The sequence below is a fragment of the Fulvia fulva genome, chromosome 2, assembly GCF_020509005.1.
Source record: "Fulvia fulva chromosome 2, complete sequence".
In the NCBI taxonomy this organism is placed as follows: Eukaryota; Fungi; Ascomycota; class Dothideomycetes; order Mycosphaerellales; family Mycosphaerellaceae; genus Fulvia; species Fulvia fulva.
In genome coordinates, this window is record NC_063013.1 from 6450801 (window position 1) to 6474713 (window position 23913).

The 23913-nt window shown below is 53.2% G+C and overlaps 14 protein-coding genes across 14 annotated transcripts; 5 read left to right on the top strand and 9 right to left on the bottom strand.

Annotated features, from left to right (window-relative positions):
• Window positions 1–186: 186 nt before the first annotated feature.
• On the bottom strand, window positions 187–2042 carry CLAFUR5_03685 (uncharacterized protein; the record flags this gene model as incomplete). Its single annotated transcript, XM_047902833.1, has 4 exons — window positions 187–797; window positions 1144–1273; window positions 1326–1382; window positions 1434–2042. The coding sequence occupies 4 exons, from the start codon at window positions 2040–2042 to the stop codon at window positions 187–189; spliced, it is 1407 nt and encodes a 468-aa protein (XP_047758135.1).
• Window positions 2043–3179: 1137 nt separating this feature from the next.
• CLAFUR5_20162 (uncharacterized protein) lies at window positions 3180–4130 on the bottom strand (the record flags this gene model as incomplete). Its single annotated transcript, XM_059462999.1, has 1 exon — window positions 3180–4130. One exon carries the CDS (start codon window positions 4128–4130, stop codon window positions 3180–3182), a length of 951 nt encoding a protein of 316 aa, XP_059318906.1.
• A 524-nt stretch (window positions 4131–4654) lies between these two features.
• Window positions 4655–5235, bottom strand: CLAFUR5_03686 (uncharacterized protein; the record flags this gene model as incomplete). Its single annotated transcript, XM_047902834.1, has 3 exons — window positions 4655–4795; window positions 4848–4904; window positions 4957–5235. The coding sequence occupies 3 exons, from the start codon at window positions 5233–5235 to the stop codon at window positions 4655–4657; spliced, it is 477 nt and encodes a 158-aa protein (XP_047758966.1).
• A 1035-nt stretch (window positions 5236–6270) lies between these two features.
• CLAFUR5_20163 (uncharacterized protein) lies at window positions 6271–7068 on the bottom strand (the record flags this gene model as incomplete). Its single annotated transcript, XM_059463000.1, has 1 exon — window positions 6271–7068. One exon carries the CDS (start codon window positions 7066–7068, stop codon window positions 6271–6273), a length of 798 nt encoding a protein of 265 aa, XP_059318907.1.
• A 238-nt stretch (window positions 7069–7306) lies between these two features.
• On the bottom strand, window positions 7307–7719 carry CLAFUR5_03687 (uncharacterized protein; the record flags this gene model as incomplete). Its single annotated transcript, XM_047902835.1, has 2 exons — window positions 7307–7490; window positions 7544–7719. The coding sequence occupies 2 exons, from the start codon at window positions 7717–7719 to the stop codon at window positions 7307–7309; spliced, it is 360 nt and encodes a 119-aa protein (XP_047758965.1).
• Window positions 7720–7824: 105 nt separating this feature from the next.
• On the bottom strand, window positions 7825–8367 carry CLAFUR5_03688 (uncharacterized protein; the record flags this gene model as incomplete). Its single annotated transcript, XM_047902836.1, has 1 exon — window positions 7825–8367. One exon carries the CDS (start codon window positions 8365–8367, stop codon window positions 7825–7827), a length of 543 nt encoding a protein of 180 aa, XP_047758968.1.
• A 1731-nt stretch (window positions 8368–10098) lies between these two features.
• On the top strand, window positions 10099–11064 carry CLAFUR5_03689 (uncharacterized protein; the record flags this gene model as incomplete). The annotated part of the gene is made up of 1 exon (XM_047902837.1): window positions 10099–11064. The coding sequence occupies one exon, from the start codon at window positions 10099–10101 to the stop codon at window positions 11062–11064; it is 966 nt and encodes a 321-aa protein (XP_047758967.1).
• Window positions 11065–11969: 905 nt separating this feature from the next.
• Window positions 11970–13088, top strand: CLAFUR5_03690 (uncharacterized protein; the record flags this gene model as incomplete). The annotated part of the gene is made up of 3 exons (XM_047902838.1): window positions 11970–12745; window positions 12796–12861; window positions 12911–13088. The coding sequence occupies 3 exons, from the start codon at window positions 11970–11972 to the stop codon at window positions 13086–13088; spliced, it is 1020 nt and encodes a 339-aa protein (XP_047758220.1).
• Window positions 13089–13249: 161 nt separating this feature from the next.
• Window positions 13250–14527, top strand: CLAFUR5_03691 (uncharacterized protein; the record flags this gene model as incomplete). The annotated part of the gene is made up of 1 exon (XM_047902839.1): window positions 13250–14527. The coding sequence occupies one exon, from the start codon at window positions 13250–13252 to the stop codon at window positions 14525–14527; it is 1278 nt and encodes a 425-aa protein (XP_047758221.1).
• A 52-nt stretch (window positions 14528–14579) lies between these two features.
• On the bottom strand, window positions 14580–14926 carry CLAFUR5_03692 (uncharacterized protein; the record flags this gene model as incomplete). The annotated part of the gene is made up of 2 exons (XM_047902840.1): window positions 14580–14764; window positions 14833–14926. 2 exons carry the CDS (start codon window positions 14924–14926, stop codon window positions 14580–14582), a joined length of 279 nt encoding a protein of 92 aa, XP_047758218.1.
• An 837-nt stretch (window positions 14927–15763) lies between these two features.
• On the top strand, window positions 15764–17602 carry CLAFUR5_03693 (Beauvericin cluster-specific repressor BEA4; the record flags this gene model as incomplete). The annotated part of the gene is made up of 1 exon (XM_047902841.1): window positions 15764–17602. One exon carries the CDS (start codon window positions 15764–15766, stop codon window positions 17600–17602), a length of 1839 nt encoding a protein of 612 aa, XP_047758219.1.
• A 520-nt stretch (window positions 17603–18122) lies between these two features.
• Window positions 18123–19942, bottom strand: CLAFUR5_03694 (uncharacterized protein; the record flags this gene model as incomplete). The annotated part of the gene is made up of 2 exons (XM_047902842.1): window positions 18123–18533; window positions 18608–19942. 2 exons carry the CDS (start codon window positions 19940–19942, stop codon window positions 18123–18125), a joined length of 1746 nt encoding a protein of 581 aa, XP_047758224.1.
• Window positions 19943–20112: 170 nt separating this feature from the next.
• Window positions 20113–20620, bottom strand: CLAFUR5_03695 (uncharacterized protein; the record flags this gene model as incomplete). The annotated part of the gene is made up of 2 exons (XM_047902843.1): window positions 20113–20529; window positions 20606–20620. The coding sequence occupies 2 exons, from the start codon at window positions 20618–20620 to the stop codon at window positions 20113–20115; spliced, it is 432 nt and encodes a 143-aa protein (XP_047758225.1).
• A 1128-nt stretch (window positions 20621–21748) lies between these two features.
• Window positions 21749–23228, top strand: CLAFUR5_03696 (uncharacterized protein; the record flags this gene model as incomplete). Its single annotated transcript, XM_047902844.1, has 2 exons — window positions 21749–21798; window positions 21851–23228. 2 exons carry the CDS (start codon window positions 21749–21751, stop codon window positions 23226–23228), a joined length of 1428 nt encoding a protein of 475 aa, XP_047758222.1.
• Between the last annotated feature and the right edge of the window lie 685 nt (window positions 23229–23913).

Consider the following 23913-nt stretch of genomic DNA (forward strand, 5'->3'; position numbering starts at 1 on the left):
CAGGGCTGGCGTCGAGGGGAAATGGATTGAGGAGAAGCAGTACCGCATGGTGGAGTAGATGATGAAGCATGAGGGCATGTGGATTTTGAGGTAGTATGCTTCTCGAGGGCCAGGAGAGGACTGGACACTCTGGTCGCCGCTGCCACTCCTCGGCACCATCACAGATCTCGAAGTGCGCCACGCCTACTACTCTCCATCGCCATCCCCCCCATCCTCATCGTCGTCCTCCACAACATCCTCCTCCAGCTCCCTCCCCTTAGCCAACATCTGCTCATGCCTCCTCCTCAAATCCTCATCCAGCACCGTCCTCACCGCCCTAACCACACACGCCACATGATATCCCATCTTCTCCTCCACCATTCCGACCTTCAAGCTAAACTTCTCGAGCACTTTGAGGCTCTGATACTCAACGGCCCAATGACTCGCATGGAGATTTCCCTTCGGTGTGATGCTCCTCGCGAATTTCTGGAATGCGTTCGCTTTCGCTAGAGATGTCGGGAACGCGGTGGCGGTGGTGTAGTGAAAGACATCCAACCGGCGGGCTGGGAGGATCGGCACGCGGTTGGCGTCTAATGTGACGGTGAAGGAGGGAAGTTGACCGCAAGAGTGGAGGACGCCGAGGAGGAGGATGGCGTTGGAGAAGTTCAGGTCCGTTATGGTGATGGGGATTATGGCGGCGTCGTTGATGATGTGGGAGAGGATGGCGGAGCGGTGCGTTTCGTAGGTTTGGCGGTTGCCGGCGGCTGAGGCGCAGGATGTCGTGAAGGCAAAGGGGAGTTCGGGGGATGGGCCGTTTTCTGGTGGGGTGGCGGAGATGCAGAAGGAGAGGGAGGCGGCGGCTTCGCCGAAGATCTTGAGTTGGAGTTCTTGGGGGAGGGATTCGAGGGGCATGGTGGTGGTGGTCGTGGTTGTTGGTGATGGTGTGAGGGTTCGTGAGGTGGTGGTGGAAGCGTTGGAGATGGAGTACGAAAGATCGTGGCGGAGGCGGAAGTTGTCGCGGGGCGAGCTTGTGAATTACGGAAGTTTGTTGGATTCACTTCATCACAGAATCACATGCCAAGCTGACCAGGACGTTCTAGCATCTAGGAGCATCACGACCAGAGGCTAGCCGCAGCCGCGGATATTGCAGAGCATCTTATCTACCAGTCACTCGTCTTGGTACTGAAAGGTCTCCAGCGAGCAACAACTCCCTCTTAAAACGAGCGAGTCTCCATATCGCAGTTTGACCTAGAGGGACTACCAGAGGGGCAAGAACGACATACCCTTCGCAGCCCTGAGAGATCAGTCAGCGAGGATACGAGAAGATTCGGGAGCGGCACACTCACCATACACATAAGAGCTCGGGGTATGCGTCCAATTGCGTGTCCAACCTCGTCGCCGCACTGTAGTAACGGTTAGCAGATCACCCGGACGACAACGGCGATAGCACTTACACGACAAGCCCTCCACCAGCCCGGGGCATTGACCCTATTCTGTAGCGTCGCAGCACTCGCACTGATCAGCTTCTTCCTCGCAGGCGGGGCACGATTCTCCACGCCTCTCAAGAACCTGTCCCTTTCGTCCCGAGCCGCCACAAGTTCCTTCCATTGCCTCTCTCGATGCGGCTTGCACAGGATATCTTCCCCGGCAAAGGGCCCAACTCCCAGCTTCTTCCTGCAAGTACAAGACGATGCGTATGAAGTCTCCCACCGCTGCAGATCCGACTGTGTTTCGTTTCCCCGGTAGTTTGTGACGCGACGATAGTACTCCTCGCACTGCACAAGGGTCTCGCATTTGATACAGAGTCTTGTCAAGAACCCGTCGAATGGCAACTCAGGCCGTCCCGCACCTAGAACACCGCTGAGGAGCTCGGGGGCTGTCTGCCACCAAATTGGATTGGCGAATATGGCAGGATGGAATCCGGCGGGTGGCTGAGGTGGACTTAGGCCGCTCTGTATCAAAACACCTGCACCCGGTCCAGTAAGAGGCGTCTGTACCAACAGCGGGTGCTTCCATGGTGCTCCTGGGTTGACTGGGGCAGGAGGTAGCTGGATGCCTAGCATGAACCGAGTGTGTCTGATGCAGTTCCGGCATACCGTGAATTGGCCGGTATGTTGGCGACTGTAGCAAGGCTGGCTGCTATTGTTATGGCATCCTGTGTGCGCTATTGTAAGTCTTCGAGCGGGCGTGGTTCCTGCGGGCCAGGGAGCTCTGTGGTTGGGTCTGTCGTTGCATGGCATCTTGGCGCGCCAGTTTCACGTACAGTGCGATCTCGTCCGTAAGTTGGCGTTGAGTATGGCATGGTGTTAAGTATGCGGGCCATTGTGTCTGTCGCTGGATCCGGTCATATTGGCAATAAAGCCTTGCGGCTGCTGTTGCTGACAAAGAAGACTTTCTGTTGTAACAAAGCATGAGACGATCAGGAACGACCACCCCAGGCAATCCGTCAGGCTTAAGGTCACGTTTCCTGGCTGATTCCGAGAGAGGTGAAGACCTAGGAACATGGCCTAGTCAAACAAAACTGATGTGGTGATACGATCGCTCGTCAAAGCTGACGATCCCTCGCTAATGGATTGATGAAGACGATATCCAGACAAAAACCTAGAGTCAAGTCGGAATTTACTCCTCTCTGCAAGTCCCTGACCGAGCTAAGGCCAATCCTGTGGGAAACGTTTGATCGCCCATAGCGAGCGTAGCGCAGCTGTGCGTGGAAGCTCCATGATGGTCAGTATCATCGCCTGAGTTACGCGCACTGGGGTTCAGGGCGATCCTTTCACCAAGCCTGAGTACGAATACACACGGTCAAACGCCCTACTAGCTGCTGATTCTTCATTGGATTCACACACTGACAATAACTCCCGACAACATCTCCTAGACCTCCTCGCGTCTACTACTTCAGTAATTCTTCTCGAGATCAAAACTGAACACAGCGTGCAATAATGGTGTAGATGGAGCGATGATCTCGAAGCATATGTGTAGGATGGCGATGGTAAGGTCAACAGAAGCTTCCCTCGATTGTGAAATTCATCATAAGTGTGCTATCATGCGCGCGTAATACCAAAGCAAACACCAAACCAGTAACCGCGAAAGACCCGTAGCCCGTCTCGGCCCTTTCCCACTGCCCGTTTTGAAATCACCGGCCATGGACGCGCGCCTTATACTATTACCAACACCGTATGTCAACTCGCTCTATGAGAGCATCAGAAGGCTTCTTCCACGACTCCCAGATCCTCCACCACCACAGAGCCATCCTCGTCCTCACTCTGTTCCATCTCCAAATCCTCGCTTTCATCGACATCTGGGTCCTCCATCTCTTCGTCCTCCTCGTCTTGACCTCCCTCGTCGCCTTCATCACCGTCCTCATCACCGTCATCGTCCCCAGCGTCCCCATCGTCCTCATCGTCATCAGACCCGTCCATCTCACTGTCATCGTCTCCAACAGGATTCTCCCACGCATACTCGCCATTGGCCCTATCGTCTGCAATCTGCTGCTGATCGTACACGTCTCCGGCGTGACGAGTCGCGATGTAATCATCGACCTCTTCTTGAAGCTTGTAGATGACGGCGGCGTACTGTGTGCCGGGATACTGGGAAAATCCCGAACTCTGGAAGATCTTGTTGAGAACCTCGATGTCATCATAGGCGACGACCTCGTGAGTCATGGCGATAGTGAAAGTGACGTTTGTCGCGAACCAGTCGCTGAAGTCCTTCAGCTTCTTGGCTGTCTTGGGAGACTTGCGGGTGAAGGTGTGCTGGATGACGAGCTCTCGTGGCTCGCGGCCAATGGTAGCGGCGGGATTGCGGAAGTCGACGAGTTTTCCCTTGTCTTTCAGGATGCCGATGAAGTTCTTGAAGATGGTGAAGTCGAAGTCGTCGATATTTACGTGGATGACCTTGGCCTTGTTGAGGAGTCCCTCTTCGGCGAGTTCGCGAGCGACGGTAAAGGCGGTGACTCGGACCTCTCCTGAGTCCATGATGCAGATATCTGTGACCTTCGTGGCGAACGGAATGCGCAAATTGACCCAGCGAGCATCAGACGGGAGCGTGTCTTTGCTTTTGATAGTAAACTTCTCGTCGGCAAAGTCGATGTGTTTGTTGATCTCCTCCGAAAGTTCGACGGGCATCCCGTAGAGGGGCGGAAAGGGAGTCATTGTCGAGACTCGGTTGCGATGTCGTGGCACGAAGGTTCTGGCGGAAAGTGCGACGGTGTAGGAGAAGTTGGAGATGGTATTCGGTGTGCGGTGTGCTGTGTTGAAGGTCGAGAGGTCGAGTGCACAGAAAGCGTCGAGTCCATAGTGTGCGGGAAGAGTTGCGGATCGGGAGTTTGTCGGCAGTGGTGGTGGGCGGAATTGCGTCTGCACTCGAGCTTGGCATTCACATGGCTGTGCACCACTTTGGACATGCACTATTCTCTTCAATACCGTGACGTTCCACCTGTGGTATAACTGAGAGTCCATTGTGAGCTCATGCGGCCCTCATATATCCGGCAGTCCAATATAGCAACAGGGGCTGATAGTCTCCGAGGCCGCGTACTGCTCCAGGTGATGACGCGGGAGGCTTCCCGACTACTTAGACTTATACACATCGCACCTATATTTTCAGTCCAGTCGTTTGACTCTTCCCGTCTCTAGTTATTGTCTTCCAACTTACATTAGTCCAGACCAAATCGACGCATCTACAAACGTGTACCATGAGTTCTGATCTTCTTCCACTTCAGAAATTTCTTCCACGCAGTCTCAAACTGTAGTTGAGTAGCAAAAGGAACCTGCACCGAAACAGGATTGCCTGGATTCAGCGTCCGAACGCCAAGACAAGCCTATGGCACGTCAGTACCGGAGCAGCGTTTGTGCGGGATCAGTGATGCTTACCATACACATTGCAAACTCTGCAACATAAGGCGGCGCATGGTTCACTTCTCTACCACACTTTGAGATTTTGTTAGAACATGAGAATCTCCTGGATAGGAATTGTGCTTACAGGACATGCACGTTGTTCCCCATTGTTGGTACGCATGGTGACAGTCGCAGCGCGCGCCACAGCCATTTTGCCGCCTCTTCGCTCCAAACCAGTAAGCCAAGCGTTCGTAGCATCCCTTGCAGCCTGCAATCGGTTCCAGTTCTTCTCGAGGTGTTCCTTGCAGATGTATTTGTTGTTAGGCATAGGTAGGTCGCCTAAGAACCTTCTGCAGGTACACGAGACCTCTACGCTCTCCCAAAGAGCACGTTCAGCCACAGTGCCGCTTTTGGCGAAAGCCATGCCAGCCGCATTCCAACTCCGTGCTTGTTCATGGACTTGCTCGCAGCTACCGCACAGCCTCGTAGACCATCCACGGAGCTCTGGAAATCCCAGTGTCGGTGGTGACAGCCGCTGCACCCATTGGATCTTGTACGGAAGCCCAGCCAGAGCCAACGCAACCTGGTCTAGTGCACGCAATCGATGGATACACAACAAATGCCTGGCATGTTCAGCACACTCTGTGCAGATCCGGTACCCACCAACGCCTCCCCGGTAGTAGTTCACATGGTGCCGGTGATAGCACTCTTGCCTAGGCACGGGACAAGGGGCCGGCAACAGGGGTGGATGATTTGGCCTGGGATGCGGCGTGTGATTGTTGGCCTGCGATTGAGTGGGTGTGAGTCCAATGGTTTGCAGATCGAACTCGTGACAGTGTGGGCTGTGGGCCACAGTGGTAGCCGGGGCAATGGTGAGAAGTCCATTGGCAGGGAGCCAGTTGGCAGGAGGATTCGGTGCGAATGCCATCGATTTGCAAAAAACAAGGTGTCTTGGGCAGGCTGTGACTCGCGCCGCGACAGCACATATAAAGCGCCTCCAACGAATGCCACTGTACTGTTCGCCGGATGCGGTCAAATTTCGTGTCAATGAACTATCCTTTGTCGTTGCTGCTATGTTCAAGATCACAAAGTGACGTCTTGTCATCCGGTCAGAGATGTAGTGCTGTGTCAGAAGCCTGACCCTGTTCGTGATGAAGTAGAATATAACAATTAAGACACAGCTGAATAGCACGAGTACATGTAAAGAAAGGGGATGCATCGCAAAGCTTCATTACTGCAGATGAACTTTGCATGGCCCACTGCCTACACTCTGGGTCCCATCGACAACCGTAGGTATTGACACCTCCACACAACGTAGGCCCCTCAAGCCTTTCCCTCTAGTGGTCCACGATGTAAACAAAGTCCCCGGCGAAGTCACCACGAGAGAACCATCGTACCCAAGGATATCTCCCTGGCTATCTCAGCCCTCAACGTAAAGAGGCTGGAAATTGCCATAGCCCTACACCGGAGCCGGAAACCCATCAGCATCCAGCTCGATCTCCTCTGCAATCTCGCCGCCAGCCTCATCCTCCAGACCTGTCATCTCTGCCTCTTCAATTGGGATCTCAACCCCGTCAGCATCCTCCTCCACGTCCATCATCTCGACATCCCCCTGCTCGACCTCGTCATCGCCATCGAGAACATTCTCTAAATGCTTCTTGAGCGCTCTGAAGAGATGGGCGTGCTGAACCTCGTGGTCGTAAAGTGAGTTGTGAGCGCGATGGGCGACGAAGTTGTTGAGTGCCTGGTAGCTCTCGACTCCCACGACCTCATGGATGATCGCGAGGTCGTAGCCGTCTTCCTCCTTTATCTTCGCCGTCAAGTCGAGGAAGGTGTTGAGGCAGGTGGAGTTGATCTCGAGTCTGGACGTGATCGTGTGCTTGACGAAGATGCCTTGGGTTGATGAACCCCTTGAGTAGTAGTTGTACGCAAAACGCGCGAGTGTGCCCTTAGTACGCATCGCCATGATGAAGCGGATGAGGTTGCCAAAATCGAGGTCCTCCACATTGACCTCGACAGTTGTGGCGGTGTCGCGCAGATACTTCTTGATGTTGACAAGCCAACACGTTACCACCTTGCCAGGTCGACAGTGCAGCACAAGGCTACTGCTCGCGCCGAAGTCGATGTTGTCGGTCTTGTCGGCGTCGGTCTTGAAGTCTTTCGATGAATTCTCGGTGATGAGCAGGTCTCCCTTGTAGGGTATGGACTCGAAGATTTTGCCGAGGACTTCGGGCGGGAGGTCGGTGATGTTGGCCATTCTGTCTGCAGTATGGACACGTCTTTTGGCTAATTGTTCAAGGCAGACAGGACCAGCAACGTAAGGGCGCAGAGTTGTGCAAGACGGTGATGGAATTTCGCGCGTTGAACGCGGTTACTGAGCTAGTGATGGAACGCGTCGGGCCGTCGAGTCGGCTGTTTTGGCGTCATCGGAAGTGAATGCCACAGCCAGGGCTTCGGACGAACTCTGCATTCACTTGCACGTTTCGTAGGGCTGCCTATTTCACAGTAGAGTATGGCCGTCCGAGTGCATACGGCTTATGCCTGAACTTGGCAACCTGCTGGAATGAGAACAGTCGTGAAGTGGGTTGTGCGAGGCCATTTCCAATGATTCCTGCGGCTCGAGGATTGGGATGCCAACCCATGGCAGGCACGGTGTTTCGCACGACATACCCTTCGCACCTGATCGACGTTAGTATGAATATTTTGGCACAGACTGGATGGCTACGACATACCCCATGCAGAGCCATGCGTCTGGTCTTGGGGGTGGCGCCATCACGGCTCCCCCAAGCGTTCTGGTTTCTGTCTCTCGGCCACATCGACACGCTCGATAAGTCCCCTTGCGGACTCTTTGTGCTTTGACAGCATCGGGAGCTCTGTTCGAGCACTTCCAACTGTTGTCTGACGGCATCGTGCCGGATGCGGTCACTGGGACAAAGAGACCAACAAAGACAGTCAATCGAGGCCTACAGTACAATGGCACAAACGATGTGATGCCTCCTTGCCTGCGACCCCCTCATCGTCCGAACAAGCTGAACAGGCCACTCAGGGACCCCCCAGCACCCCCTTCACCATGTCTAGCCGCCTCTTTCTCAATCCACTGGGTGAGGAACTGCTTGTCCTTCAACTGACCCAGGTCCGACACTTTCGTCTCAATCTGCGGCTCTTGGCGATCGAATGCCATCAGTGTCGGAGTCTTATTGATCATGTATCGTTGTGCAATACCAGTAACACCGCCGAGGTCTGGGCTGTCCATTTCGACCTCCACGAAGCCAACGGAGCCTTTGTCCTCACCAATGCCGTCCTTCTCCAGCAGTCCACGGATGATCGGTGACACTTCGTCGCAGTCGCGGGACCAGGTCGTCATCCATAGTGTGAGAAGCGGGATGCGTGTACTAGCGGAGGCTAGCAGCAGTGTTTGGAGCTCGTCTTCGTTGCGGACGCGTGAGGGATAGATTCGGTTCTTGGCTTGAGCCGGCCGCGTCGTTGCAAAGGATCGAACGCTGCGAAATGCAATGCACTGGGAGCGTAGCGCTGATAGGACGGTCGTGACACGCATCTTTGCTTACAGAATGGTAGTAATAATGTACGTGTAGAATGGTAAGTCTCGGGGTCCACGGCAAGCCGAGGATGCAGAGCACCGACTTTACCTCATCTCTGCTTCTCCGGTCTCCATAACATCGACGTATCGACCATGCATGTCTGTCATACACTACACTGTGCCATCGAACATATGCTCTCCGTCCAAGCAATGGCACCCGATCCATCAGGCGTGCTATGGCCGCTCTGTACCCTTCTGGCAACGAAGTAGTCATGCCTCCGTCAGTGATCATCATGTACGTTGTCGAGGCTGAAGACTTCGGCCTATGTATAACAGCATCTCTCTGGAGGCGCTGCTATCGCCTCATGACAGGCACAATGTAACAATCCGACCATTTTCGCCTTGGTCGACGAATCTCTGCCGCATCCGGCACAATCCTTTGTAAGTCGTCTCGCTTCGCTTCAAGTTTCTCATCAGGTCAAACTCACATACAGATACCTCGAGACTTGGAGCAACATACTCTATCGCTGGCTCCATGGCTCTACCGGCACCAGTAGGTCCACCTGGGTCCTGCCAAGACTGGGCGTTGTGGGCTCCCCAGATCCCTGGCTACACCTGCTCTACTCAACCCCCGAACCGGATGGGACGGCAAGACTGCCATCTATTTGGAACCTCGTCTCATCCAGGTGCATTCCACATGGTATGTGGCAGCTGTTACAATCTCAGTTGGGGTGTGCATGTGGGAGACTATGACAATATCGTCTCCTGCTCACCAATAGGCACCCCAACTGGAGCAGCGCATCCAGCCTCAAACATTCCGGCTTCTAACATCGCTTGGCCACCATTACCAGCACCAGGCACATCACGATTTGGAGCCTTTTGGACCAGACTTTGCTCGGCTTGCGAACGCATCGAACAGGACAAGTTTGAAGAGTCAATCGCCTCCTTCACGGGGTTTATGCCAGCTCCTGCTCCGGGACAAACACCTCCGGCGGATATGTGGGATTATCCTCGCAATACCTGCGGATGCCTCATAAAGATTGGATGGCCTGCGAATCTCGCTGCTCCGCCAGCCCCGGCGGCAGCTGCTGGCCAGCCTCCTGTTTTGCCCGTCGCGTTCGCTGCGCCCTGGAAACTATGTCAAAACGACCACCAGACGCTCGTTGCCAACCTAGTGCGAGAAAAGAATAATAATGATATGTGGCTGAGAAACCTTAGTCGGACTGCCGATGGCAGATTATGTCTAGCATCAGCTGCGACTAAGAGACGGAGGGACCACCCAAAGAGCTCGAGTCATCGAGCATGCCGTTGCGGTGCAGATGTCGACACTTTACCACATCAGGCCAAAGTCCTGCTGTGCATGGGATGCAATGGGCTGAGGTGCTTGATTAGGAGGAGTGCTCCTGCCTCGAGGTATCAAAACACGCCGACTAGACCTCGTCGGAACATTACCAAAAGTGGACCTGGCGGGACTTCGAGAGGCATAGGTGATATGACCTTGGGTCGTGAGACAAACCAGTTCTATGACACACGAGCTCGTTGAGATGGTGAGCTCGCCGACACGAACGATGCGAATGGCTGGAGCTGCCTGTTGACGAAGATGTGGTGAATGAAGCTTGATCGCTAGAGGTCGCAATTATTTTGCGGCCCGTGCCTTGGCGAGCATGACCTCGAACTCGATTCTACCTCAGCTGAAGTCGATGCGAAGTCGTCACCTTCTGCATCCGCACCATCACAGCACCACGCAGGATGGCCACTGTCGACCACTTCTTCCGCGCTCCTCGTGAGCTACGCGACCGCTTCTACAAGAATGCGCTCAAAGGCGTCACCGTCGTCCATGTCAAGCACAACTTCGTCAGGAACCAGCACTCCAAACCATTCGCACACCAGTGGCTGGTCCCAGTCATACCCGCCAACTCTCCACTAGTACAGATTGCAGGCGCAAATCGACAAGCCAACGCCGAGGTCTACGAGTACGTCAAACGCCGAGCACTCAAGTACAACCACATCAAGATCATCGCTCGAGTCCTCGACTTCGACTTCCGAGCTCTCATCAAGTTCCTCGAGTCACTCACTCCTGCCGACGTTACCAAGATCAACAATGCCACTCAGCCAAAGCTGATCGTCCTCTTGAACGTGACCGACAGCAACGCGATCGACGGCAAGAAGCTAGGCGCCTGGTTCCGCTTCCGCAAGACTGCCAGCGTGACGTTGACGTACTCAGTCGGCACCGATCCAGGTTTCAACGCTTCTCTACGACAGCTGTATACCATCAGCCTCGCTTTCGGCGGAAACGAGGAGATGAATAAGATCTACAAGGCCTGCGTTGAGTGGGAGGTAGGGCCCAGGGCCGTTGGTAGACAGGTGAAGCGCTGGTACGAGCCGCCTGCGAGGGATGTGGAAGAGGACTCGGAGGATGAGTTGGAGGAGTCGGAGGTGCTGCGTGGTTCCAGAGGAGCTGCGAAGACATCGAAGGATGTGGAGCGCAAGACGGAAAGCAAGAAGGTCAATCCGAGTCAAGGCAGTGCCGATGCAGCACGTAAGTCGACTGGTCTGCTCGGATTGATATCAGGATTCGCGGCTGGTTATGGTGGGGAGGATGAAGGCGAGGGCGAGGAAAGTGACGTGGAAGAGGAAGAAGACGAAGAGGAGGAGGAGAGTAGTGAGAGCGATGTGGACTCTGACATGATGAGCGATAGCGATGATGACGAGTGAGTGGGATGGATGGAGAGGTCCTATCATCGTGCAAGCACAAGCAGATAGTCGATGCCCATATTCGAGCAGCAATGTAAACGTACAATTCGCTGCTTCCACTTTAGTCGCTTTCTTCCCACTGCCTGAGATCGGCATCCTCTACTCGAATCGTTTGGAACGTACTATTAGTGATCCATATGTTAGTACAGAGTGACGAGATATGCAATGACTGCTGCTGCGTGGGAACTTGTGGCTGTCTACTCGTGGCTATCCAATAAACACTGTGATCGAAGCTGGGCACTTCCTCTTCGCTTTCACCCTCGTTCTTTCAAATTCCTATCACTATCTTCCTCGATTGTTCCTGGTTCATCTCATGTTATCAATCGCAGGCGCTTTCTCCTGCTTACTGCCGTGCGCAGATGCAAAGACTTATGTCTAGGTGCGTCTCGAGAGACCAAGGATCATCACGGAGTAAAAAACGGCAGGAGACTGGTCCCTTTCACGTTTACACAATCAATGCTACCAGGACGGTATGCATTGTGCAAGCAGCAACGAACGACTCTGGCTCGAGATGTGATCGTCGCCCCTCAGGTTTGCGCGTTGGTCGTCAAAGCCATGAACAAACACCCATTTCTGCGCAAGAAGTCCAATCGAGTACTCGCCACATGACAAACGAGTCAAGATGTCACTTCTGACTGAGTGTGCTGATGATAGGTGCCGTGCATCGGATTCATGTGTTCCAAAAGAGATAATCGACTCATAGACAATGAATAGACACTGCACGGCTTGGACAAAGAAGCATGGCAAAAGATTTGTCCACATCCGGCATCTTTGTTTGGGCCATCACTCGCAGCCAGCGAGCCTCATCGCTCGATAGAGCCACCTACTGAGCTGATTAGTCACATACACCTCGAAGATCTTTCCACATGGCCGCACCTCCAGCAGTACCAGCACCAGCTGCAGCTGCTCCTCCGACCCCTGCAGCTCTGCCTTTTACCACTGGTCCGGATTGCCACGATCGCGCCTATCAGACAAATCGAACTACACCTTGTAGCGATCGTCCTGGCCACTCTCACTGGCGAAAACACTATTGTACTCACATCAACACATACCATGATCGGAACTACAGAGTGTGTGGCGCTTGCTCTGATAACACGGATGCTCAACCGTGGGCACAGCAAGGCCACATCGATATCATGCAAATTGGATTCCCAGGGAACAATCCTTTCACTCCACCCGCACCAGGAGCAGCTGGAGGCTTTCCATGGCCGGCAGGGACGAAAGGGACCTGGACTGGCTTCTTGACGAGGCTTTGCAAACAATGTGAATGCCTTGAACAACAAAAGCTATGGGAGTTTGTCAACCAGACCCCGGGTCAATATTATCGAAACTGGCGTCGCAACAATACACCAACATATGCGGACTGGCGCGAACCTGGAGACTTTCCTCGCAACAAGTGTACTTGTCTCTTCAAGCTTGGCACTACAGGCCCTGCTCCTGGCCTAGGAGGCCTGGAGGATCCAAGAATGTGTATAAGGCATCGTATGAGACGGTGGAACAATATAATCGCGAACAGAGATCGAAACGACCGGTGGCTCCGCTCTATTGCCATTGACAAGAACACGCAAGAGCTCTGTACTGCTAGTCCGAGGAGACTGAGTAGTAGGGACTGCAAAAGTACTCAAGCGTATCGTGCTTGCCGGTAAGCCATCCTGCCCCTCGAACACGATCACAACTGACTGGCACTCCTAGATGCGGATCCGAAGTTGAAACCCCGATACAGCCCGCATCAGCTGTTGCGGGTGGTGCGGAAGTATGGTAAGTAGATCAAGTCTTATCTGCTGTTCGTCATTAATATGATACGCAGGCAATGCATGGGCTGCGAGAATCTGGTCCACGTAGTCGACCCTGGCGGTCCTTCATCGCAGTATCAAGGTCCTTATGATGTCGATAACCTCAGAGAAACGGCCGAGCGTGCTTGCAAAAAGTCGCGGAGTCGAGGAGATGTCAGCTTACGCCGCGAGAAACTCGAGCGTAAGGTTTAGCATGTGATTAGCCTCGCAAGCTTGCCGCTTTCTAACCCATTCACTCGACATGGGTCCGAGCTTCTCTCGGTCGGAACAAGTCACAATCTCAATTTCTCCTTCTCCCAAGCATCAACAACGCGACATCTTGCGAGTGATCCTCGTCTCGAATCACCACCCACATGAGTGAGAACACTGTCATGAATACCGCAGACACCACGAATCTTGATGATCAGCATATCATGCAAACACGTCGCAAATGGAGAGGTCATCAACCACCACCTCCTCAGGATGTCTGGTCCACGCGATTCCCGGATCTTCCAGCGGAAATCCGCAACACGATCTACGACATGGTGCTTGACGGCAAGTCTCGCATGCACATCAAGCAGCATCCGCACACTAGGGGGGAGCTGGTCTTCGAGGAAGCGGCCTTTGATGTACCGGACGAGATACACGCAGAATACTACAGCTTGATGGAAGCGCATGCTTGGGAGAAAGACACCACCATCGTCTGTACGGTGCCAAACTTCTATCTCGACCAGGCGATACCTATCTACAACAGGATCTTCGGTAGCAAGAAGAATCCAAGTCCAGTTCCCAAAGGCGGTCATGGTTGGAGGCCCAAGTTGATGATCAGATGCGACTTCGATATGAATATGCACGATTATCGAGTCAAAAAAGGTGTCGTCCGAAGCATGAAGACGTGGTTCAACCGAGTCCAGTCAGATGGCGACACCGACGAGATAGACTACGAGATTGGCCAGTTCAGTAAAGGTTGGACTATCCAGAATCCTATCATGGTCCTTCGACAGAAGGAGCGTACTTTGAAATGTGCCGAGTTCTACAAGTTGGGTGGACACTTCCAGCAGCAGATGATCGCTCGACAAAAAGTAACTGACGGCAGATCTCGTCTATTCCGTCTTCTACAAGTCGATGATACTGACGACGAGATGGAAGATGACGACGATGAGTATTTGGAGGACGACGAGATGCCCGATCATGTCGAGCACACCAATGAAGGGCATAAGAAGCCAGCAGATCAGAAGGGTACTAAGGGAGAGATGCACGCAGATACTATCGACAACAACGGCCGCGAACAAAGCCCCGTCCAAGGCCAGGCCGACGATGCGAGAAGCTTGAATGAAGACGACTGCTTGGATGATTTCGATAACACACAACATGACTTGAGCGACCTTCAGGATGATGTGCCCGACGATCGACATGAGGACGAGAGTGTAGCCCGCGTGTACACCACCGAAGATGATATGAATGTGTATTCTGACAGCGGGGACGAGGAAGACTCTGACGAGGAACCATTGCCAGAGAATGAGCTTGAGGGTGACGAAGATGATTGGATGCCTGATGTGGGATACTACAACGAGCGAAGATATGGTCACTTGCAAGGTGGCGACCCTCCATCCTGGCTGGACGTGGCTCTTTTCAGAGCTGGACAGGCCTAGCGTCGCTGGTCTTGATGATCTGGGGGTGGCTAAGCTCCCACACATCGCGCGATCACTCCTTCCAGCTCTTCTCGAGCGAGTCTTCTGGCCTACTACGTCTAGCCCCCAGCTCTGTTGACTTCACTACCATGACTGACGAGATACATGGTCTATGCTCGCCGTTCCGAGCATGAGTCCCACACTGGAACTCCAGGGACAGCACTGTCACCTCTGCAAGTGGCGCATGTGTCGCGATCGCTGGACACGTCGTTCGTTTGGTTAAACATGGCGCGACCTGCACGCACCGCTTCGATCTTGCTGCTTACTTTGTGCCTTGGTCAGCTGAACTAATCCGTCGTCCTTCCGGAAGAATTCCCACTTGGGGGCACTACGCTTGTCTATCGCGATCTCATGTGGCATCGTGGCTTTTTCTTTTTGAGGTCTTACGCGAGCGGGATTTCTCTTGTGACAGGGGCTTGGGGGTCTTTCATTGATGGTAACGTTGGCTGGCAGGGCAGTCTGCTCAGAAGCTCGAAGTGTCAAAACAGTTTGCAGTGTTCTCTCAAGGTAGCCTACCAGACATTCTCTCACAGTCCATGTACCGGACCCATAATGCTTGTTTAGAAACTCGAAAAAGTGACTTTCAAGCAGCAAACACGCGGATAACAAATGATTCAAAGTGCATACCTATGTCGCTGCAAGAACGAATGCAAGCTCTCCAATAGCTACGTAGTCCTTGGTGACATCGCCGGACAACCGTGATCTCTCCACCTGCTCTGAATGCACAGATCTCTTGAACAGGCTAAAGGGAATAAGGCAAGATTTCAATGGTGGATCGGCGTCATGTTCTTCAGCGCGCGGTAGTCCTATTGACAGCCTAAAGAAGTTGCGAGGAAGGACATGGTCGAGTTTGACGATTTAAACATTGAACCAAGAACCGCGCTAGTGCGCACAGATGACTCAGCCTCTGCTTTCACGTGACAGCGACGCGATCAAAACACTGGAAAATCTTTCACACTTCGTGTTTCGTGACCTAACATGATCTAGTGCTTCGCCGGGATTCGAACATTCCTTGGCTCTTTCTCTTGTCTATCGTGTTCTGTCACCTCAAGCAGAGTGACGACAGATAACTAGTCGGAGGGTTCGTCAGCATGGCAGCGGCTGCTTCGAGTTCTGCTCGTCGCGTGGATCTCTCCCAATTTCAGATGCATCGACCCTGGTGCCATGGATTCCGCCACGAAGCCCCAGGCTAGAAACATGAACGCGAAGGCCACCAGGCGAGGAGTCAAGAAGAGTCGTGGAGGCTGCTCCAGATGCAAATCGCAGCATTTGAAATGCGATGAACGACGTCCTAAATGTGGACGATGCGAGCGCCTTGGTGTGATTTGTCCAGGCTATTCGCAGCCGTTGAAGTGGTCTACAAAGCACGAAGTCGTAGCTCAAGCAACGACGCCAGCAACATATCAAACTCCGGTGGAGACTCCGCAGGACATACAAGAGCATAGCTTTCCACTCTCTCCCGCTATTGATCTATTGGATTGGTCGAGAACTCCATTTCCGTCTTCTTTGCCGCAGCAGGTAGCAGAGACCCAGCCTGAAATCGCGCAAAACGAGCTCGATCCAGCTCCATTTGAGGCATTCCCGGAACCCGGATTTGATTGGTCTCAGGCCCACCTGCCCTTCGATCTCACGGATCATGATCTGAATATGCAGCTCGTGCGACAAGACAGTCCTGAGGCACGATCACAGCCATTGTTGAGATCTTTGGGTGCAAGAGTGCAGGAGACGACTTCAAGGATCCAGAATTCAATCTTCCATGAACCTTCGGAGCTGCTGTCCTACTACTTCAAAGTCGTGCCTCAACTCTATTCTATGTTTGACAGCTCCAAGAACCCATTTCGCTCTGCTGTGTCGAACGCATTCAACGACTCTTTAGCAGTCAATTTGGCAGCTCAAGGCATGGCGGCGGCATGCCTAGTCGAAGTCCATCCCCGCTTCTCTGCTATTGGGACCCAACTACGGGAGCAAGCCTTGGAGGCAGTGAAGCATGAAACGGACCAGGAGTACAATGCAATGCTGGCGCTCACGATGTCTGGTCCCACTGGAAACTGGTTTAGGCCACAGGACCTAGACATCACCTCATATCGCACTATGAGGGAAAGGCTTGACACTTTGGCCGCATCGGGCGCTGTTGGTGAGAAGTATACGTGGTTCCGGGAAGCCCTCGTTCAGTGGGACATGCTCCTGGCATACGCTGCCGACGCGTCGACTCTGCCGCCCAGTATCAGGCTGCCGCGCGCAATCGGACTCCCTGGAAGAAAGCAAACAGTACATCCTTGGAACGGAGTAGCGCGTGAGACGCTGGAGATCCTCGGAGAAATAGGACGATTGGTACGAAGCAATAGGACGCGACACCTCAACCAGACTTTCATTACCCAGGCACATATCCACCAGATGGCTCACGATCTCCAACGAGCCCAAGACCTCGAACATCGTCTCCTGGCGGTGCAGTATCCTGCTATTGACGAAATTGCCAGTACCGAGGATGAGAACACCCCGTTGTGGCATGTCACCACCTTGGCTGAGCTACAGCGCTATGCCGGGCTGTTGCAATTGTACCATGTCTTTCCCGACTTGCTATCGGCAAGATTAGATGTGCATCACTTGGATTTGGACGACGCGCAAACGATCTCCGCCTTGAATCAGCAGCGGAGCCAATGGCGGACTTCCTTCGCTCTTGAGGCGTTGCGCATGCTTGAGACCATTCCATTCGAGACTGGCATCAAAGACTTTCAGCCTTTCCTTCTTGTGGCTTTTGCAAGCGAATTAGTCTGCGAGGGGGTCCAAAGCACCGAATTTCAGCTGGAGATACCTACTACAGACAGCAATATTAGTAAGGAGTTTGCTGAGGTTGCGATGATGCGAAAGTTCACGATAGATCGTCTCTCTTCTTTGCTCCGGACTATACCGCCCAAGCCTATTCGCATATGCCTTGACATCGTAAAGGAAACCTGGAGACGAATTGACAACGGTCAGCCGCAGGTCTACTGGCTGGATGTTATGATCGAGAATGGCTGGGAGACAATTCTCGCTTGAGATCTCTGCAGAAAGGGACAAGGACTGATGACTGCCGCCGAGCGCTTCGCGTTATTTTCGAAGCAAACATTCCTGCTCTCATTTGCGGGTGGGTTGCTGCGTGCCCCCGAATATGGCAATTTGCGAGAAGCAAGAGCGCATCGCGCTGATCCACGAAGAACTATAACCCGTTCGCCGCTTCCGCAATTACCCATTGGAATCTTGGCATCAGCTTTTGGTCATGCAGTGCCAGACTTACGGCCCACGTACAAGCAGGACCAATCTCGAAGCATGTGATCGAAACCTGTTTTGGATTACATCTCTAATCAGCCTCGTTCCTCGCGCGCTGACTGGCCGCAAGGACCGTCATATTGTTCACAAAAGATGCTGTTGCGCCTTCCACTCGCTCCAAATGATGCATGCTCAGCTTCTCCTTCTTGCTCTTGGCCAGAGCTCGGGCACTCGTCACGATATTGCGGATTTGCCTGCCGTTCACCTTGGCTGAGCGCTTAGTGAACCTCTTCAGGTCGGCTTCTGCGAACTAGCCATGCTCAATCTCATTTGGCGGGATTCTCGCCAGATTGTCCTTATAGATCTGCAAGCTTGAGTCTGCGCTGAGGCCCTTGTACTGGATGGCGAGGTGAATCCGGGACTGCAAAGCAATGTCGATCGTCCGGATACGATTGGTGGTCAGGATGATGATGCCCTCGTAATATTCCAAGCATCGCAACAATTCTGAGACTAGCGCGTTGCGATCGAGCTCTCCCTTCTGTCGTTCTTCAACAAATACGTCGGCTTCGTCCATCAGCAGCACGGCCTGCCATCGTGCAGCATCAGCAAAGATATCAGTCAGCTTGTGTTCGGCTTCATGAGGCTGCACGCCGATTTCTGCTACGGACACTGATAGGAGAGGTCTATTGGTCCTCTTTGCAATCGTCTCGGCTGTCAAGGTCTATCACTAGTCAGCACTCGGGACAAGTTGGCATGGAGTATTCCCAGCCATGATCTCTACACGAAGACACTCACCTTGCCAACGCCGGGGGGTCCATGGAGCATAATGGCCAAACCTTGGCCCTCCCCTTCAATCACGTCGGTACCTTGGTTGTTATGACCAGGAATTCCCGGTCCAGATCCTTCGAATTGAGGTAGCAACGCTTGATGGCCGTTGACCAGGGCCAAGAGCAAATCCTTGTCGTCTTCATTGAGCTGCAACTCCTCGTCGAACGCCTTGGTTAGCTCCAAGCTACCCCTTAAGTATGTGCGCTGCATCTTATCAACGGCGAATTGTGCCCAGATCTTGCTTTTGAGGACGAAGCCTAGCAGTTTCGGCGGTAAGAGTACCAACATCTCCTCATCATTGGCAAAAGCCTTAGCGCTCGCATTAGCGACCTTTTGTATAGGTGACAACTTGCATACTAGGCACTGGCAAGTCAAAAAGACCCCTCCAGGTCTGACTCCGAGTGGAGGAGACGGGAACCACCGCGGGTTCCTAGCGGAGTTCAGAAACGTCCAGTTGTCGATGATGACGCCTCGGTCTTTCCTGGGGATGTTATATGGCACCATATCATAAAAGCGGGAATCGGCGCCTGATGATGCCTCTTTGTGGCGAGCCTCTTTCATCCGTACAGGGTTGAGCCGATGTAAAGACGTCGCATCAGTCAAAGCATCACCAACATACTCGCATTGTAACGCACCGGAGTCCTGGCTGCATAGCTCACAGAATCTGCGGCCTCGTTCGATGAGCTTAGTCCTCAGGTCGGAGTTATCGGGAGCCGTGTTCGCTACGTTGAAAAGGTCTACCGGGACAACATCAAGGCTGTTGATGGGCCTCTCGCCTTGATACTCCTTGATTGAAAAGTAGTAATGGTATGTCGCGAGTTTGGCTCCATCCCAATCGACTCCACGACAGAGCACTTCAAGAGCTTCGCCCTGTTCCCAGAAATCATGGACCTCCAGCATTTGCATCTCCTCTAAGAATGAATTTGCATAAACTTGTTGCCCATGGCCAAAGATGGTCCAAAGGTACTCGAACTTGATCTTCTTCGTCTTTAGGATGTTGTCTCTGGCTTTGAAGTAAGACTCACGCGTGTTGGAAGTTTGAACAAGCCCTAGCAGGTCCGATAAGTCTTTTCGAGCCTCCTTGGTAGACTCGGAATCACTGTCTCTCGGTATCCCGGCTTGACAGCACGCTTCCCACGACCAGACAAAGTTGTAGAAAGGCGCGTCAATGGTGAAGGTGCGATCAACGTCTTCTAAATCATCTTTCCAGTATATACTGGTGTCAGACAGTAACTGCATCAGGGCTTGGGAACGGATCTCGATCTCCTCCGTGTGGATCTTCTTCTCGTTGGTGGTCGCCATGCATTTCCTGAATATCGCTGCCCGAGTTGGTTCCTCATCTGGTTGCTTGGAGTTAGCTGTCTCTTTGATGTCTTCGAATTTGGATGTCTCGTCGCTCCACTAGGACATCTTAGCGACTGCTTCAATATGACATCAATAGACCCACCCGGCTTGTGACAGCCAGCACACGACTAGTTGTTGGTCTCGCTGCGCGAGCTTTCGTCTTCGCTTGCGATGACGGCCGGAGACTCTTTGTCGCCATCATTTGGTACTGTCGGACTTTCAGCAGCGGCCTCGGAGCCCTCCTCTTTCCCACCGTGCTCATGAGCATCCTCAACGTGGGTGAATCCGTTCGTTGCGGGGTCCATGTTAGTGGCGAGTTGAGTACTGCCCTGGAACGGATACCCCATGGGCTTCGGATGTGCCGTCACTTCAAATGGAGGCGGTGGAAATTCCGAAAGGGGCGGCAACACTGGCGCGTTGTAGTTGATATGATTACCAGCATAGCCCAAGGACTGTGAAAGCTGTCCATAGTCCAGTTTTCTCTGAAGTGATGCCACTCGTTGCTCCAGAACGCTCACGTAGTCGAATACGTTCGCTCCGCCCTCCTGAGCATGCACACAATTAGTCGAATTCGAGTGTGTCTCTTTCATCGAAGGACAATCAAGGGAAATGTCGACTCACCGTGCCTTGGTTCATGATATCCGAGAGATCTTTGAATGTGGAACGCAAGAGTCTGGTCGTTGATTTCCAGGAGTTGCAATGCCGAAGGCGCTATTGTCGAGAGTTGAGTCGATATCAAAGGACATACGGATCAAAGTGCTTCTCGCTTCTTATAGCTGGTCGTGCGAACCTTGAGCCGAAGTCGTCGATGGCTCACAGCCTGGCTGCTCGATGCATGTTTCATCAGGCAACATTCTGGCCTTCACAGCAGCAATGCGAGTGCCTCAGCCGTCTGTTGAGTCACCGCTGAGCCCGCACAACATGTGTTCATGTCGTGCGATATTTGTCCAATGAGCTCTCATGCCCAATCAACTCTGTGCTTCTGCAACACAGTGGCTCAGACGATCCACGAGACTACAGCGCCGTCCAGCCTGTCGTTCTAGCCTTCAGGCTCAGGGCAGCCTGGTCCAATAGCCTGGGCGCTTGCGTTCTATCATTCTGCAGCAGCTGGGCGGTCTTTGTGCGACTTGGTACTGCAGCATGAGATGAAAGTAATCCAATCCGGCTGCTTGCCAGAAGTCTCTGGAATCACGTTGGCATGACCTTCTTGAGCCGCCGCTCGAGCAGTTCAGCCCGTCTGGACCCTGTCGATGCAGCGGCTTACAATGCATGTACCGTGGCGCGTCTCGCAGGCTCGCTTGACAAGTTCTCACCAGTTGAATCGGCATGCCGAGCTGCGATGCAACCGAACAGTCCTCATTTGGGGATGAGGGCGTTCACGAGATTCCGGACAGCGTTCTTTGTACTGCAGGCGGCCGTCAAGCTCATGAAATAACTTTAGTGTCGTGAACAGGACGGGCAGTTGCCGCCGTGTTACCTGGAACGCATGCACGCGACGTCGCACGGTGCCTGTCTGTACTTTTGACACTGTGCGCCAAAACAGTCCGAATATGTAGCCCGACGATACGCAATATGCAAATGCACATGTAGCTGGTAGGTCTGCCTGGCGCCCTGCACAATTGATTCGGTGGCGGAGCGCTTGCCCCGGTTTCATGTTGCCTCGTACTCGCCGCATGTCTTCTATGTGCTCGCGCGAGGACACACAGGCACAATTGCCCGCACGCACTCAGGATATCTGTCGTTGTTGAGAGCGATTTTTGAGAGATGGACCATACGCAGGCTCAGTGGTTTACTCCTGAAGACCAGCATGGCGAGTGAGTGACCCCTTCTCCTCGCGGAGCTTGTGAATTCTGACCTGACTTCCAGTCTTTGGGCTCCTATGCGGCCGGCAAAGGCAGAGTGCACATCATGGGCTCAGCAAAGGCAGAGTGCACATCATGGGCTCAGCAAACTCGTACTGCCAAAGGATGAACGACTTGGGACGCTTGCTCGACTTGCCAAGGATCCCAGTTCGCTCCTGCACAACAAAAACGAAGGGGACATTCAAAGTTTGGTCGAAAGTCTGAATGATGACGAAGCTGAGATGCTGTACTGTGAAGTCCTTGGAGTCTTCTACGGAGCTCACGACTCTATGGACCAAGTCAATGACCATCGGAAATCGAAGTGGTGGCGCAGAGCCGGGTCGACTGTTCAGCCAGGTCTTTCCAATGTTGCAGAGTTCTTCAAGAAGTTTGCCGGATTGACAGAGATTATCAAAGGCGCCGATCAACAGTTCGGCGGCGTCGCCTACGGGGTCCTGTCCGCGGTCCTCAGTGTCGCTGTACAGAAGCAGTTGAGGGAAGACAAGATCGTCGAAGCTCTGGCAGAGATTACACTCACACTACCGCGTCTGGAGTCTTTGAGGAGCATTTCACCAGAACCAGGCTTGCGGCAACAGATCATCAGAGTATTTGTGCGCCTCATATCATTCAGCCAAGAGACGATCGAATACTACATCTCCCGAGCGAAACGCATCAAACAGATTACATTCAGTAAGTGGAGCACAACGCTCTCTGAACTGCGCACCGCACTTCTAGAGTTGCGAAAAGAGATGGAGATCGTCATGTTACTCAAGATCTCCCGGATCGAAGCGCAGTTGCATGATATCCAGAGGACTGGAAACAGTACACACAGTCTTGCCAATAGCACCAACAGTCTGCTGAAGGAAGCATGGTTGAGGAGTAATGAGGAGATGCTTTCAAGCCTGAGGACTCACCTTGTCATTGGATCTGAGCTGGAAGCACATGTCGATCCTGAATCGTATAAGACCACACTGACTGCACAGTTCTCTGGGTTGCGGCGTCCCTACCGTCGCAACCGACCTTCGACAAGTCCCCCTGAAGTCACTTGGCATCACTTCCTGGCAAACGGAGCTTTCAGACGGTGGCACGACGGATCCCAGTCCACGATACCCTTGCTTTCGGGAACAAACTGGGCAGAGGACAGCACGATTGAGCTGAACTGGCTCTCATACGCATCAGTCTATCTCGCACAAGCTTCGGTATCCCAGACCAACAACGTCTGCATACCCTTCTTTTGCCAAACGGAGCACACCACCAGGACTCAACAGAGCAGGCGTTGTACTCTCTCAACCATGATGCGGTATATGGTGTACCAGCTAGCCGAACAGCATTCAACTCAACTCAGAGCAAAGCACGCCCTTCATGATCGATACCATCAGAAGCCCAGAATGGTCGAGCAGTGATATTGCAACTTCACTGGCAGTCATGGTCGCCTTGCTGAGAACACTCATCCTAAGCTTCCCAGAAAACACCACCTTCACCATCATAATCGACCGTCTCGACCAATGCGACTTGCCCGGAGATTTTCAAGATCAGTGCAACGACCTGATCATCGACTTGAAGCACTTCCGAGATCTGATCAGAGACGCCTCACTAACCCGCTACTGCATCAAATTTCTTTTTGTGATGGACGAGACGCCAGCCCGGACCATAACTCGTCGTCTGAGTGCAATACGCGGCCACAATGTCGACGGGATCACTGACTGGCGGCAAGGCGACGAGTTCAATATGTGTCATACTGAGTCTGATGCAGTGGCTGGCGCTGTAGAGGAATGGGATGCACAACATGAAGATCAGATACTGTTGACGAAGTCGGTAGGAAGGCTCTCAATTTGAGCAGAAAGTCGAGTCGAGCAGCCTGCAAACCCAGGCCACGTCTAGCAACTGCCTCATGATCCCCAGGCTCAACTCAGTCCGAAAGACTTGGAGCAGACCCCTCGGAAATTACACCGTCGTCCGAGCATGCCCACTCACCCCACACCCTTCAGACTGAAATGATGCAATCCTTGCGGCCGATCCAGGGATAGGCGCCGCGAGCTACTCAGTAAGATGGGCATCGACCCGTCAATCAGTCTCGACGACTCCGGC